We start from the raw sequence: 17,131 nt of genomic DNA on the forward strand, positions 1-17,131 counted from the left end.
CCTCCGTCTTTACTGCGGAGCTGTCTGCCATAGTCCTAGCTTTACAGATTATTTTACTCTCCCGGTTTCGTCTTTTACAATTTTTAGTGACTGTCGCAGTGCTCTTACTGCTCTCTCTTCAATTATCTCCCTTCACCCATTGGTTTTATCAGCCCTAGAGTGGCTATATCTACTTACCAGAAGAGGATATCGTGTTGGGTTCTGTTGGGTCCCTGGTCACGTAGGTGTTCCAGGGAATGAACACGCAGATCGCCTCGCTAAAGAGGCAGCAAGTCGCGCTCCATCTCCTGCCCCTGTTCCGTTTCGAGATGTATTTCATCTAATTCGTGTGGCGGTTGCAGCAATTTGGCAGAGGAGATGGCTAACGGGGGTCGCAACCTCGAAAATGGGAGAGATCACTACTTCCACACTCCCTCTGTGGACATACACCCATGTCCGGGATCGCCGTGCACAGACTTTATTGGCGCGACTTCGTATAGGTCACACGTACCTTACACAAAGGTACCTCCTGACCAGGGACCCTCAACCTTATTGTGATGACTGCCTGGTGCCGCTTACGGTACGGCACCTACTAGTGGAGTGCCCCAGTTTGACTGACTTAAGACACCGCTACCTCTACCGCTGTCGCGGTAGAGATAACGGTGTCTATTATATCTCAAAGGTCCTTGGGCCAGAGTGCCTGGCCCAAGGCCATGACGTTTTTAGATTTTAGGGAGAAGCTGGCCGTCTCCCAAAGCTTTGAATTTTATTTTATTTTAGCTTTTTAATTGTATTGTTTTTAATCACTTTTTTTATGTATTTTAATGTTTTATTAGCAGCGCCATATAGTATTTTTACAGACAGGACGTTATAATTTTATAAAGGTAGAATAATTATGTTGTTATTGTATTTGTTTTTACCATCACTTTTAATTTTCCTGGCGCCCTATATATATTCTTCCAACGCGTTAGTTTATGGGTCTGATGAATTTATAGTAGCGGCGCCATATGACCGTCGTTGTTGCGGCGCCATAACGCAGTGCCTCCAAAATCCATCCATCCATCCAGTCAAGGTACTCATCCGGGACCTGCAGTTATACAATCACATCTCTGGTACTCAGAATGGTATCTTAGAAATCATGCCTTATACATCAAAGATTACTACTGTCTATCTGTCTAGACCCATACCATGTGGAAACATATCGCTACCAGTACAATAATTCTGCCGTGACCACTAACGAGTTGTACATACTTTTAATTAAAGTTCTCGTTTATTCCTGTTCCTGTTAGCTGCACTAACTGTGAACCACTTCTAAAGATTACTTTGGCTGATGCTGAATCATTCATCATTGACACCTAAGCTAATTTGTCATTATGAAAGCACGGTCAAGTAATAAAATCTATGCTATTTTTGTATGATGTTTCCATATAATAAAATTAAAGAAAACACTTTTGTGGCACATGAGAATGTTTATATTTCATTAAATTTTACCGTTATTCACTAGCATAGATTTCTATCTTCTAATCCTATCACTTATTTCTTAAATGCATATTATATCTTTATATTGGCCATGTTTATCTTACATGTCGATTAATAATACTATTCTTTAACTGAAAAGTACTAGGAGAGAACCTTAGTTCAGCTCCAAATCTTACTGTGACCATGGCTTCAATCCATCTCGTATAACATAACTTTCAAACTCTTGCATACCAATTAATGACACCACTTCTGCAAACTCTGAACAGGCACATAAAAAAATAAATGTATGGAATCACTCTGCTCTTTTAAATTTATTGAAATAAAAAAAAAATATTATCTCCTCCTCTGCAATGACTGCCTTTAATCTTTTGGGGGGGCGTATTAACAAAGTTTTTCTGAGTTCTCAGACTTGTGCTTATTTCTTAATAATTCTTAAATCTTTGGCTGAGACGAACTCTTAAGCCCCAATTATGAAATGATAAAGGAGCAAAACAGTAAAGTCTTATATCTCATTTTTGTTGTTGTTAATAATGCAATCTTTTACATTTTTCCGTTTTGTGAAGTAATGGAAATAATAATTCATTATAAATTTTGTAAAAATGTAAGTGGACATCAATTATATCGAGTGCAAGACGCGTGTGTTTTGTCCGAATGTTTATATCCTTGAACCAGGTCAGCCCCGCTGGTCCCACTGAGCAGTGTCTCCTTTCTTATCTTTCTTCTTTCGGTATAAAGGAAATGATGACCACTAAGGCCAGAAAGACCAATACGGGAAACCCAGCTATATCGATGGCAAGACTCCTCTCTTGTAAAGTCAGTATTAAAAGAAAAGACGTAGCCTAAAGTAGGGGTAAAGTATTCAGCGTTACAAAAAAGCTCCATGAGGGTCTACTACGATAAAATTAAATGAGGCACTCCAAGATCCACGGTAATAATTATAGGAGAGTTGCACTTCCTATTGCCTAAATAACATTGTATTTATTATTTTAATTACTAGTGTCAACACATCCCTCATTCCTGTGCCACTCTCCAAGGCATATCCTGAAGATTCTTTCATAGATAAAAACCTATGTAGGTGTGATTTATTATATCCAACAGTTCAGAGTCACTCTAGTCATCAAGATTCTAGAATCCAGAACATCGAGGCTGATAAATCTTGAGTTGGCAATTTTGAGCTCCTTGGCGTTAGGACATCTTTATTAAGTCCTTATCTTGATCTTGACAAATTGATCTTATGTTTAACTCTCAAAGTTGAGCTACCTCCAGACGTGTTTAAACACAACTCGGGAGATTAAGCATGCCTTTAAGATTAAAAATTAGTCTGAAACAAACTTTCATATTTAATTAACCATTACAGTGCCTGTCACTTCTATTGATGTGTTGATTGAATTGCATTATCTAGCTACAAACTGAAAATTACCAGGCATCACCGTCCACTATAAGCTATAGCCACATTTTTGCGGTCAACGTTGACTTCAGCTCGAGTTCATGTTGATGAGAATCAGCGCACTCGCCACAACGCACCGTCTTGCTCCTTATCACTTGATTCACCGGAATGAGGTTGTCAAGATTCTTTTATTCCAACCTCTTCGCGCAACTATATAGATCTATTGCATTGAAAGTAAACATCCTACTTAACTTTCTAATGATACGTAAGGGGTGTGTGAGTTATCTCCCCGTCCATGATGATAGAACCTATAAGAGAATGGGGGTGTGGAGGAGGGACATTTCTTTCTCTCGTAACCATAATTATGTATTTACTTTAATGTCAGTTTCTGTGATTCCTTGTATTGTGTAAATTTATTGCCAATTAATAAACTTCTAGCTGGGTGACATAGGTGTAACTGATGTTCAGAGAGTGAGGAGGTGCAGGTTGGCACTATAGCATGTTGAGGAGGAGTTGCGAGGCGAGGCGAGAGCCTCGCCAACGATGTTTCAAATTGTGCTCTCAATAAACAGACTTTGGAGAAGAATTGGTTTCTCTAATCCTCTCTGTCTCTGAGATATCTCTAAGGGACTAGATACCGCTCAGGACTTGATCTACGAAAGGAGGATAACTAAGGAAGCCTAGCCTTGTCACCTAAGTTAGAAAGACATAAGCGCCTCAGGAAAGCTTTATACCGCTGGAGTTTTGTAATCCGGTTTGCGCTGTCTGCTATCTTGGGGCGTCACCAGAGACGAGCCTGCACACTGCCTGCCCCACCCGCCGTGAGGATACAGTAAGGTGGAGGGGCATGGCACACCATCTAGGAGCTACGATGGTGAAGAACCTGGGATATATCCTGTGCATATACCACGGTGAAGAGTGTTGTCAAGGTAATGTTAAGAGAGAGAGAGATAGATAGATAGATAGATAGATATATATATATATATATATATATATATATATATATATATATATATATATATATATATATATATATATATATATATATATATAGAGAGAGAGAGAGAGAGAGAGAGAGAGAGAGAGAGAGAGAGAGAGAGAGAGAGAGAGAGAGAGAGAGAGAGAGCGAGAGAGAGAGAGAGAAAGATTTTTATGTAATGCCACCCTTAAAATCTAGGCCTTTAAATATTCCGGGAACAGTGTTCTGCTCACTCTCTTGGAAGGAAACGTGACAATGAAATAGCCAGAGGGAGGAAGCGAGGGAGAGATATGCCCAGAATTTTCCAAGGTAGAGTTGGTAACAAAAGTTTGAGAGAGTTCAATTTTAGAGACAGATGTGCTGGTAGTGCTGCCATCATGATGAAATAAGGAGGGAAAGATGAAGATGTAAATTTATTGGAGATGTTTTTGGCCAGATGCCAGAAGTCTCGAAAGGAGTTGGAGTCTGAAAGATTTTAATATTTATATGTAAGAAGGACTGTTAGACAAGTTGAACAGACTTGGCATGATTCCGGATAGAAATATAAAGTGTTTGAGATTCAAGTGATGGAAAGCTCAAGTACTTTTTGCGGATAACCTCTCTGTCATGTATTATACTATATAGAAAGAAAATAGGCTGTGTTAAACCAAGGTTTAGAAGGTTTAGGTTGACAAAAAAAAGAATGAGGAATGTACGCCTCTATGGCAGACACTGTCACATCTGTTATGCGCTCCGCACACAGATATGAATCTCTGACACGGGAACAGTAATCATTCCAGGGAAAATCAGCATAATACTTTCTCAGGTATTATCCGCTTTGAGGTATTCTGAGGAGGGATTGGAGAAATAGGACAAGAAACATATATAAGATTGTAATTGGAGGGCCCCAACGGAGAAGAGAGGCAAAAGGTAAAGAATGTTGACCGTCGACGGTCTGAAATACGAGTAGGGTGTTGCACCAGTTGCTCTAGGTCATGGAGGATAGCAAAGTTGAAGTGTAGTTTATTAGGATAGTCAGTAAAGAGACAGGAAAGCCAGAGATGGTGGTGAACATTGAAATCTCTAAGAAAGGAAATCTCTGGGAAAGGATAGAGACAAAATGTGCTCCACTTTAAAAGATAAGTTGTCAAATATTTTTTTTATAGTCATAGGAGTTACGGGAGAGATAGACGGCATAGATCAGTTGAGTTAGAGTGACTTTTTAGTCAAAGCCAGATGGTGGAAAACTCTGAAGATTCAAGAGCGGCGTGGGTAAGAGAAGAAGTCAAATCGGTACGCACATAGACACATAGACGTAACATCCAGCTTTGGAACGAAAATGGGGATAAAGTAAGAGGTAACAAAAGATGAGCTACTGTCAGTTGCTTCAAACAGGTGTGTTTCTGTGAGGATAAGAAGATGAGGTTAAGTAAAGAAGTAGTGTTCTATAGATTGAAAATTAAATATAAGACCGCGAATGTTGCAGAAATTAAAGAAAAGAATTGAGAGAGAGGTCAAGACATTTATGGTTGATACCGAGAGAGCAATTCAATCTGGGTACGTTTATGGTTCCCTCCCCAGGTGAAACCGAGGCTGGTGTTGGATTCGCCATCTTTTAATTATATGTGAAGTGTGTGTGTGTGTGTGTGTGTGTGTGTGTGTGTGTGTGTGTGTGTGTGTGTGTGTGTGTGTGTGTGTGTGTGTGTGTGTGTGTGTGTGTGTAGTAAGTGCATTTAGTTATGTGTGAAGGAGGAGGCTATCAGGAACACAATTTTTTTTCTTCTCCCGTCTCTCTGGCTAGCTCTCTCTCTCTGTTTGTTGATATAAGGTGTTATTGCTATACTATTGTGCACGAAATATGGAAACAATGACTGTTATCTAGATATTGGTGTCGGTAACTCGTGTGTCGCTCACAGTAGGCAAACATAAGTTGCATGATTTTTACCTCAACCTTTAAGTAATATGGAGACAATAATTCTTATCAAAGTACATATTGGTGTTGATAACTCGTGCGTCGCTTACTGTGGGCATACATCAGCTGCATAACTTTCAGCTCAACCCTTATTTGATTATAAAATTTATTGCTTTTTGTATACCGTACTACGAAAACTTCAAGATAAGTAGAGCCTCACTGGTCTCTTCTGGGTGATGACCGTGACGAGTTATCAGATACTCTTTTCCGACAGATTATCTGATTATTTGATATGGATTTTCTTTATTTTTTTAGGTGCGTCCACATGCTGATGTTTTTCATGTGTATTGAAAAAGTAAGCTACTTTTTGGGAAGAATTCAATTCGTGTAAAATTATTAATAATGAGAATATGGATACCGCTAATGGTTAAGAATCCTTGTTAGTACGGTCACTGTCTCTTCACCGAAATATTGAGTTTCTTGCTAGTTTCTTATCATATCACCCCCCAGATGGGAACCGCCTTGTCGTGGTGGGGGGGTTTGCGTGCTCCTGTGACCTGGCGAGCTAGGCTAGAGGAGGCTTAGGCCCCTGCTCTGCCCTTTCGAAGGGGAGAGGGCTACCCATGCTAGTAAGGTCGCAAGTGAGGGGCCAGACTAAATGGTTCCTACGTAGGCTGCCAGTGGACAGCGGAGCCACCCGCTGGAGGGATCGCCCAGTAGGGGCCGTCCTGTGCTGGATGGTTGGGTGTCCAGGCTGGGATGCTTTGGGAGGGGGGTCTCAGCTCTGTCGTGGACAAACATTCGTATCATGTGGGGCCTTTTTAAAACGACTGGTCCGCATGGGGACGAGGTACCCCGTCCACGGCAGCCAGCGCTCTCTCCCATTGTAGTCCCAGTAGGTGGTTTCCTTGCCCCTGGAGCCATTTTTTGTGTAACTTTATATATATGGTGAAACACAAAAAACTATCAGGTTCTCGTGAGGTGGCTGACCTGGCCCGCGAGACGTCATCTTCAGGTCTGAGTGGGAAGGAGGATTCCCCTCCACAAGAGCCTCCCGCAGCAGTCTCCTGTTCTGGGAGTTCTTCTGAGGGACGTATTTCTGCTGCATATGACTCTCTTGTGATGGTAAATGTTAACCCATCATTTTCTTATCACGCCTTGCACTCACTTCTCAAGGTGTATGGTACGGTTCTTCGCATTCGACTTGTTTATGATAAGGATTTTCCATCTAACCGCTGCTATGTGACTTTTCTTTCATGTGACGAAGCCCGTTTGGCAGTAGAACATGTAGCATCACTGCCCCTTGCTGGCTCTGGTTTTAAAACAGAAGTTCTCCACTCTCGCGGTATTTCGGACAGTGACACGGACTACATCCCAAATGTTTTTGACAACCATTCAGAGAATTCAGTTCCTGAAGTCCGCCAGATCCCGCCTCCACGTTGGTTTGTGGCCTACTACAGAAATGGGCGCGGGAATTTCATCCATGCCTCCCGGTACTTGTCCAAAGAGATCGGCACGATTCCTGAGGGAAACCTCAAGAAATACGGGAAGGGGGTGCTCGTGCGAGCAAAAGACTTCACGCAGGCAAGGATGTTGCAACATCTCCCTGCCCTAATGACAGCATGTTTGAGACTATTCAGGCACATCCCACCTTTAATTACAGTAAAGGTTGTGTGTACAGTCAGGATCTGTATGAATTTCTTGATGAGGAAATACTGGTTATGTGTCCTAACTCAGTCCAGAAGGTGACTATGATGAGGAACTCCTCCAACAAGGTCCTTCTCACCTTTTTGGGTCCACCCTCCTGACCGTGTTAATATCGGACCTATTAATCTTAGGGTGAGGCTTTTGTTTCTCGTCGTCTTCAGTGTTTCTCATGCTATGGGTACCGTCACAGCAAAAGCTTGTGTAAGGAAGCTTCTCGATGTGGTAATTGCTCTGCACTAGACTCACATTCTGAGGAGCATTGCAATGCTGCAGCTTATTGTTTCCATTGCCGTGATGCTCACCAGGTACGTTCCAGGCAATGCCCAGGTATCGCCTGGAGCAGGACATTTTACAGCTTGCTAACACTCAGTTCATCAGCCTCGGTAGTGCCCGCCGTGAACTCCTGTACCGCCAGAAGGACGGTACTGGTGCGACATCCTATGCTTCATTGGCTGCTCGCTCTTCAGCTGAGTCTGCCGGTCCAAAGACAACCCCTTCTGCTACCTCTCGCTCTGTTGGGGCGGGTGGTCCTGTTCATTGGCCAATAGGTTTGCCCTTTTGTCTGATGACTCAGTTGAGTCACCTGCAAGAAGAGACGAGAATAATACGGACTTGACCAAACTAACCCATGTAGTGGATGTCCATTTGCCTCCTGCATCGCCTAAGCTTTGAAGAGCATGACCAAACGGCACCGCGGCTCTGCGGAGTCGTTAGATTTAGCTCAGCCTAAGCAGTCTAAGGTTTCTCCCGGTGCACATAATCGTGAGTCCTCCAGGGACCGCTCTGCAATGGTAGCTCCAGTAGTTTCTGTCCAGCCTCCTGTGACACCCTCCGTCTCAGATCGGGCTTCTTGTGATGAGGACGGTCTTTGCATGGAGACGTCCGATGATATTGTCACAGCCGTCCCTCGTGGACCCACTGTATCAGTCCAGCCTGACCTCGTCCTCCGAGGACCGGTAGGAGTGATGATGGTTCGCATCACTCACCGGTACTTACATAAAAAAAAGTTTAAATAGCTTTACTCATATACATGAAATACTCCAAAATCTATGGTATATATTCTAAGTTTATAAGTTAAATGTCTGCTATTGCTTTGAGCATCAGGTCTTACCATAAGAGTGGTCTCTAAAGGCTGGTAGATGGATATTGTGTGACTCTCCATCAAGTGTCACAAAGCCTTGTAGGTGTCCCATCTGTTCATAATGAGTCTGATGGTGCCTGAGAGAGAAAATGATACACATGAACAAGACGTTAAGTAGCATCACCACTCTCTTCTGCATCATACTAATATACAGTTTGGAGACAAAATGTAATAATAATAAGAAAAAAAAAAAAAAGCTTTTGGACAGGATGTTTTCTTAATTTGATTTCATTTATTTATTTTCTTTTTGTGGAGTGGTAGTAAACTGACAATAAAAAAACTTCCGTTTTCTGTACCATGAATGGCTTCCTCTAAACTGAGAAAGAAAAAAATCTACAGCATCTAATAATATCAGACTGAAACCCCCAGATGGGAACCGCCTTGTCGTGGTGGGGGCTTGCGTGCCCTGTGACCTGGCGAGCTAGGCTAGAGGGGCTTAGGCCCTGCTCTGCCCTTTCGAGGGGAGAGGGCTACCCATGCTAGTAAGGTCGCCAGTGAGGGGCCAGACTAAATGGTTCCTACGTAGGCTGCCAGTGGACCAGCGGAGCCACCTGCTGGAGGGATCGCCCAATAGGGGCCGTCCTGTGCTGGATGGTTGGGTGTCCAGGCTGGGATGCTTTGGGAGGGGGTCTCAGCTCTGTCGTGGACAAACATTCGTATCATGTGGGCCTTTTTAAAACGACTGGTCCGCATGGGGACGAGGTACCCGTCCACGGCAGCCAGCGCTCCTCCCATTGTAGTCCCAGTAGGTGGTTTCCTTGCCCTGGAGCCAATTTTTGTGTAACTTTATATATGGTGAAACACAAAAACTGTCAGGTTCTCGTGAGGTGGCTGACCTGGCCCACGAGACGTCATCTTCAGGTCTGAGTGGGAAGGAGGATTCCCTCCACAAGAGCCTCCCACAGCAGTCTCCTGTTCTGGGAGTTCTTCTGAGGGACGTATTTCTGCTGCATATGACTCTTTGTGATGGTAAATGTTAACCCATCATTTTCTTATCACGCCTTGCACTCACTTCTCAAGGTGTATGGCACGGTTCTTCGCATTCGACTTGTTTATGATAAGGACTTTCCTTCTAACCGCTGCTATGTAACGTTTCTGTCATGTGATGAAGCCCGTTTGGCTTATGAACATGTAGCATCTCTGCCCTTGCTGGCTCTGGCTTTAAGACAGAACTTCTCCACTCTCGCAATATTTCGGACAGTGACACGGACTACATCCCAAATCTTTTGACCACCATTCAGAGAATTCAGTTCCTGAAGTCCGCCAGATCCCGCCTCCACGTTGGTTTGTGGCGTACTACAGAAATGGGCGGGAATTTCATCCATGCCTCCCGGTACTTGTCCAAAGAGATCGGCACGATTCCTGAGGGAAACCTCAAGAAATATGGGAAGGGGTGCTCGTGCGAGCAAAGATATCACGCAGGCAAGGATGTTGCAACATCTCCCATGCCCTTCTGACAGCATGTTTGAGATTATTAAGGCACATCCCACCTTTAATTACAGTAAAGGTTGTGTGTACAGTCAGGATCTTTATGAATTCCCTGATGAGGAAATACTAGCAATGTGTCCTAACTCAGTCCAGAAGGTGACTAAGATGAGGAACTCGTCCAACATGGTCCTTCTCACCTTTTTTGGTTCCACCCTCCTGACCGTGTTAATGTCGGACCTATTAATCTTAGGGTGAGGCGTTTTGTTTGTCGTCCTCTTCAGTGTTTCTCATGCTATGGGTACGGTCATGGCAAAAGCTCGTGTAAGGAAGCTTCCCGATGTGGTAATTGCTCTGCACTAGACTCACATTCTGAGGAGCATTGCAATGCTGCTGTTTATTGTTTCCATTGCCATGATGCTCACCAGGTACGTTCCAGGCAATGCCCTAGGTATCGCCTGGAGCAGGACATTCTACAGCTTGCTAACACTCAGTTCATCAGCCTCAGTAGCGCCCTCCGTGAACTCCTGTACCGCCAGAAGACCGGTACTGGTGCGACATCCTATGCTTCATTGGCCGAACGCTCTTCAGCTGAGTCTGCCGGTCCAAAGACAACTCCTTCTGCTACCTCTCTATCTGTTGGGGCGGGTGGTCCTGTTCGTTTGGCCAATAGGTTTGCCCTTTTGTCCGACGACTCAGTTGAGTCACCTGCAAGAAGCGAAGAGAATAATTGGACTTGACCAAACTAACCCATGTAGTGGATATCCATTTGCCTCCTGTATCGCCTAAGCCTTTCAAGGGCATGACCAAACACCACCGCGGCTCTGCGGAGTCGATTAGATTTAGCTCAGCCTAAGCAGTCTAAGGTTTCTCCCGGTGCACATAATCGTGAGTCCTCCAGGGACCGCTCTGCAATGGTAGCTCCAGTAGTTTCTGTCCAGCCTCTGTGACGCCCTCCGTCTCAGATCGGGCTTCTTGTGATGAGGACGGTCTTAGCATGGAGACGTCCGATGATATTGTCACAGCCGTCCCTCGTGGACCCACTGTATCAGTCCCAGCCTGACCCTCGTCCTCCGAGGACCGGTAGGAGTGATGATGGTTCGCATCACTCACCGGTAGGCCGAAAGGCTGCGGTCCAACGACCCGGCACATCTCAACTCCCGGTGTCTTCTCGTCGTTTGATTATTTCTAGTCAGGTCAGTCACGGGCAGCCTCAAAAGGCTCGCCCGTCCACTGCACCCAAATAGTCATCTTCAAGCTTCTACAGTGGAACTGTAGAGGCCTTCGCGCCTCGTGGGGAACTCCGAGCTTTATTGTCGGAGTTCTCTCCAGCCTGTGTAGCTCTACAAGAGACTATGCTAGGTGATAGTACTTATTCTAGTCCTCCTGGCTATCGTGCCTTTTTTAGCACTCCTTTCCCTGACCAGGGCCACCACGGTGGCACAGCTATTCTAGTCCGTCAGGATATACCTGTTGTCCCTTGCAACTCAACTCTCCCTTCAGGTGGTTGCTGTTAAGGTTTTTATGGGACGATCCTACACCATTTGCAGTTTATATCTCCTCCTCGGCTTCCTGTCTCCAGGGGTGAGCTTGACGGCCTGGTGCGTCAGCTGACTCCGCCTTTTCTTTTGTTGGGAGATTTTAACGGCCGTCACCCATTGTGGGATGAAGGTGCTAGTAATCCTCGTGGGGTTTTAATCGGTTCTTTTATTGAGGATGAGGGATTGAGATTTTAAATTCTGGGATGTTACACATTTCCACAGTCCTACTGGGACTTTTACAGCTATCGATCTTTCTCTTTGTACATCTAATTCTTTCCTTGATTTTAATTGGCGGGTCCTACCGGATTTACACGGTAGTGACCACTTTCCGATTTTATTGGAATCTGTGAACTCTGAGCCACAGTCCCGGCCCCACGCTGGGTTTTAGACAAGGCAGATTGGCCTCGATTCACAGACCTTAGCTCTTTTATCCGTCCGTTGGCTGACTTTTCTACTTGTGCTGAGGCTGTTGATTATTTTACCGATTTTTATTTCAGTAGCGCTTCAGACAATCCCTAGGACGTCAGGTCGCTTTACTAAGCGTCCCGTTCCTTGGTGGAACGCAGCATGCACTGCAGCGGTGAAAGAGAAACGGGCAGCTTTCTCGTCTCCGGCGACATCGTGGGGACCCGCAGTGCCTGGAAGCTTTTCGGCGCTGCCGAGCTCGAGCCCGCCGCGTTTTGAAAGAGGCACAAAGAGCCTCTTGGAAAGCTTATGTCTCTTCCATTAACGCCCGCACCCTCTTACGGATGTCTTTAACAAAGTCCGCCGAATTGCTGGGAAGTATTCTGCTCCTTCCCCACCAGTTTTGTTGTCTGCTGGGCGAACGGTGGCAGACCCTAGGACTGTCGCCGACCTCTTCGCGGAGCACTTTGCCAGTGTTTCCCGGAGGCATCCTGCAGCCCCGGGCGCACGTCACCGCCAGAGAATGGAATCTCTCGGCATAAATTTTTCTTCCACTGGAGGGGAGTCTTATAATGTCCCTTCTCTGCCTCCGAGTTGCGGACTGCTTTGTCCCAGTGTCATGACTCTTCTCCTGGCCCAGATGATATTCCTTATGCCTTCTTGCGCCACATGTCTGACAGTGCTTTTAACTTTTATTAAATCTTTATAATATGATTTGGCATACCGGTGACTTTCCATCTTCTTGGGCTGTGGCAGTGGTTCTCCCATTTCCGAAGCCTGGGAAAGATAATCTCCAGGCTACGAACTACCGTCCTATATCTTTGACGTCCTGCATTTGTAAAGTGTTAGAAAAGATGGTAAATGTAAGACTCATGTGGTACTTGGAGAGGGGAAGTACTTGTCATCGGTACAGTACGGCTTCCGAAAGATGAGGTCTACTACTGATGCTCTTTTATCCCTAGAGTCTTCCATTTGTGAGGCCTTCGCTAATCACCACCATCAAGTAACAGTGTTTTTGACCTGGAGAAGGCCTACGACACGGCTTGGTGTCATGGCATTTTACAGTCTTTGTTTAATTTTGGCCTTCGTGGCCACCTTCCTATTTTTATCCAGCAGTTTTTATCCAGACGTCTTTTACGGGTTCGAGTGGGAGTGTTCTCTCTGAGGCTACTGCTCTAAATGATGGTGTCCCACAGGAAGTATTCTTAGTGTTACACTATTCGCAGTCGCCATAAATGGTGTTATAGATACTCTCCCAGATGGCATTCACAGCTCCTTATATGTTGATGATTTATGTATTTCTTTGCTGCTGCTAGGATGTCACTGATTGAGCGCAAGCTCCAACTGGCGATCAATAGGGTGTCCAGTTGGGCCAACATGAACGGTTTTCGATTCTCCACCTCAAGACCGTAGCCATGCATTTTGTCGCAACCGTGGTGTCCATCCAGACCCGGATTTATACCTCGCCAATAGACGCCTCTCATGCGTGGAGGCGACTCGATATCTTGGCCTTTTATTTGACAACCGTCTCACCTGGGTTCCCCATTTCCGTTCTCTTAAGGCGTCTTGTCGGCAGGCATTATCCCTTCTTCGGGTTTTAAGTCACACCTCTTGGGGTGCGGACAGGGACACGTTGCTGCTGCTTCACCGTACACTCATACTTCCCAAGCTGGAATACGGCTGTGAGATCTACTCATCCGCAACGGATGCACGACTACGCACGCTTGACCCCGTGCATCATGCTGGGGTCCGCTTGGCTACGGGTGCATTTCGGACATCTCCAATACCTAGCCTTCTAGTGGATGCTGGTTTCTGGCCGCTCGACCTCCGGCGCCAGTCTTCGATGCTCCGGTGTTGGTTTCGCACCCACCGTCTTCCCGATTCTGTCCCTTGTCTGTCAATGTTGCGGGACTCGCGTTCGCAGGCGTATGTCACTCGACCGAGTCTCCCTAAACCTTTTGGCCTTAGAGTTGCAAATCTCATGGCGGAGTTATCTATCGACCCCACTCCTGTGTACTCTTTCCGGCTCCCACGAGTTGGTTATTGGCAGCTTCCTGTTATCTCATTATGCCCTGCCATGGATGGCAAGAAGGATTTTCTGCCAGCTCTGTCCCACACACGGTTTTTAGAACACTTTTTTATGCATTCTGATGATATCCCTGTTTTTACTGATGGTTCCAAATCCGACGCAGGCGTTGGATTTAGTGTGGTTTTCCTCTTTTTATCGGTCTGGCAGCCTTCCTTCAGTGGCATCCGTCTTTACTGCGGAGCTGTCTGCCATAGTCCTAGCTTTACAAATAATTTTTACTCTACCGGTTTCGTCTTTTACAATTTTTAGTGACTGTCGCAGTGCTCTTACTTCTCTCTCTTGCACTATATCCTTTAACCCTTTGGTTTTATCAGCCCTGGAGTGGCTATACCTTCTTACACAACGAGGATATCGTGTTGGGTTCTGTTGGGTCCCTGGTCACGTTGGTGTTCCAGGGAATGAACACGCAGATCGCCTCGCTAAAGAGGCAGCAAGTCGCGCTCCATCTCCTGCCTCTGTTCCGTTTCGAGATGTCTTTCCTCTAATTCGTGAGGCAGTTGCAGCAATTTGGCAGAGGAGATGGCTAACGGGGATCGCAACCTCGAAAATGGGAGAGATCACTACTTCCTCTATCCCTCACTGGACATACACCCATGTCCGGGATCGACGTTTACAGACTTTATTGGCGCGACTGCGTATAGGTCACACGTACCTTACACAAAGGTACCTGTTGACCAGGGACCCTCAACCTTATTGTGATGACTGCCTGGTGCCGCTTACCGTGCGGCACCTATTGGTAGAGTGCCCTAGTTTGATAGAGTTACGACACCGCTACCTCTACCGCTGTCGCGGTAGAGATAGCGGTGTCTATTATATCTCAAAGGTCCTTGGACCAGAGTGTCTGGCCCAAGGCCATGACGTTTTAGATTTTTGGGAGAAGCTGGCCTTCTCCCAAAGCTATGAATTTTATTCTTATTTTATTATGTATTTTAATATTTTATTTAGTTTTATTGTCCTTTTTAGTTTTAAACTACTGTATTGTTTTTAACTGTTTTAGACATTTTAAATTTTGAAGCGGCGCCATATGACCTTGGCTGTTGCGGCGCCTTTTTAAAATCAATCCAATCACATCGAGGTTTTTTTACATCTCCAGACAGCGCACGGACATCATTGAAAGAGTTAAATCCGGTGAGTTTTTGTCCTTGTCACTCATTCCTCACGACTCTCCAGAAAGACCCAGGAAGTTCCCCAGCTACATCCTCACCCGTTTTCCTGTGGATGTCGACCCAGGTCTTGCTGGTATCTACTCTGCCCGACACTTCATCCAGGGTTGTTCACCAATTAGTCGAATTGTGGTTGTCTAGAGCCTTCATGATCCACCACATCCCACTATTGCTTTCGATTTTCTTCCCTGTCTTCCACCATGTGAGGTACGGAAACTTCACAATGATCAACCCTGGTGTTACACTTGCTGGGTATTGGCCACATATCTGGGTATTGCTCTGCCTCGCCTAAATGTGTCTGGTGTGCTGGTGGTCATGATTCTAGGACATGTCCCTTCAGGAATGAAACTTCGCGCTGAGCTGCTTCACCATCCTTTGGGCCCCCACCTCATGAGGACTCGTATCGCTGGAAGTGTCCGCGCTCCTGGGGTTAATGTTTGGCATGGTTGTGCTCGACGCCAGGCCCCTCCTCGTGGCCCCTCACCACAACATCCTCTTCTGGCGCCGTCGCCATCATCTCATCCTACTCTCACCGCTAACCCTGCTTCTCCTCAGAACCTGGCTCTCCGCAAAGGTGTTCAGTCTCTCGTGGCGCGATGTACAGCCATTGAAGACCGCTTTGCCGCCCTTGACGCCCGGATTGATGGATTGGTTGCTGCTCACACTGCCACTGCCACCAAACTCTGCCACTCTGGTTGAGTCTCAGCAGGCTGTCATGTCCACAGTCGCCACTATCACCGAGAGAATGGACACTCTTGCCGCTCACCTGGAAAAGCACTGCGATCTGCTCCCTGCCCCTGGTACATCATCTACAGGCCACTCGTCCACCTCGTCTACCTCCGTCACCTTCTCCTGGGCCCTATCATCCAAACACAAGGTTCGCTGCTAATACACAATTAAATATTATCTCTTGGAACATCTGTGGTGTCAGTAGTTTCGGTAAGTTGGCCCAACTCAACTCTTATGTTTTTTGTCATCACCCTAACGTCATCTTCCTCCAAGAGGCATTTCCAGGCAGACCGTTTCTCCCATGACAGGTTCCACATCTCGCAGGCTACGTTCCATACATTCATATGGTCAGGAACGGTCTTCTTACCTACATCCACAATTCCTTGCCGCATCGCCTACTACGTACCTCTACCAACCCTGAAATTACCTTTCAACTCTTAGAAATCACACTTGGAAATGGTGCCATTCAGGTATGCAATGTTTACTCAGCTCCTGCTCGACTCAGTCCTGCACTTCTTGTTCCTCCTACAGTGCGTGGCGTGGTGTATATGGGAGACTTCAGCTCTCGACATCCTGACTTGGGTAATCGTTTCGGTTTCTCAAATCGAAATGGCCTGCATCTCCTGTCTTACACTCGCAGGCATCACATGACGCATTGGGACACTGGTGGCACCACTAATTTGCGGGAAGGTACTCTAGACTACGGCCTCTCCACTGGTATGGTAGCATCTTGAGTCCAGTGCTCTTCCGTGCCAGCTCTGTTCTCTGACCACGTCGCTCTGAGATTTCACTATTCTCTGCCTGACGGATCTTCGACTTCTGTGACTCGTCTGTGCATTAATGTGCCACCCAAATATTTCCCCACGTACATCTCGTATATGATTTCGCTTACTTTGGACTTTACTTCGCCAGATAAATTATATTCTGACCTTGTCTCTGCCACTCATGAGTTTTACAGGTTGTACGTCTCCCAGCCACAAATCCAGCATCACCCTGCCTCCCACTCCTGGACACTCGACGCTCACATTCAAGAGGCAAGGAAAGAAGTTCAACGTGCTGGTCTTCTTTTTTCAAGGCAATCCAATTCCCGAGTTACCTGAACGCTACAGGGAATCCAGGGACGCTCTGGTAGCACTACTAGAGTGCGTCACTACTGAATCCTGGCAGAGGTTCACGGAAAGCATTAACCAAGAGACGAGTATGAGCTCCATGTGGC

The 17,131-nt window shown here is 45.9% G+C and overlaps 1 protein-coding gene across 1 annotated transcript in view; it reads right to left on the reverse strand.

Annotated features, from left to right (window-relative positions):
* Positions 1-8,522: 8,522 nt before the first annotated feature.
* The window catches only part of LOC123503941, a 127,570-nt gene continuing 118,961 nt past the window's right edge, over positions 8,523-17,131 (reverse strand). The window contains exon 7 of the mRNA XM_045254066.1: positions 8,523-8,640. Coding sequence (XP_045110001.1) covers positions 8,523-8,640 — 118 coding nt within the window. The remainder of the gene's footprint in view (positions 8,641-17,131) is intronic.

Source organism: Portunus trituberculatus, chromosome 15 (genome assembly GCF_017591435.1).
Source record: "Portunus trituberculatus isolate SZX2019 chromosome 15, ASM1759143v1, whole genome shotgun sequence".
NCBI lineage: Eukaryota > Metazoa > Arthropoda > Malacostraca > Decapoda > Portunidae > Portunus > Portunus trituberculatus.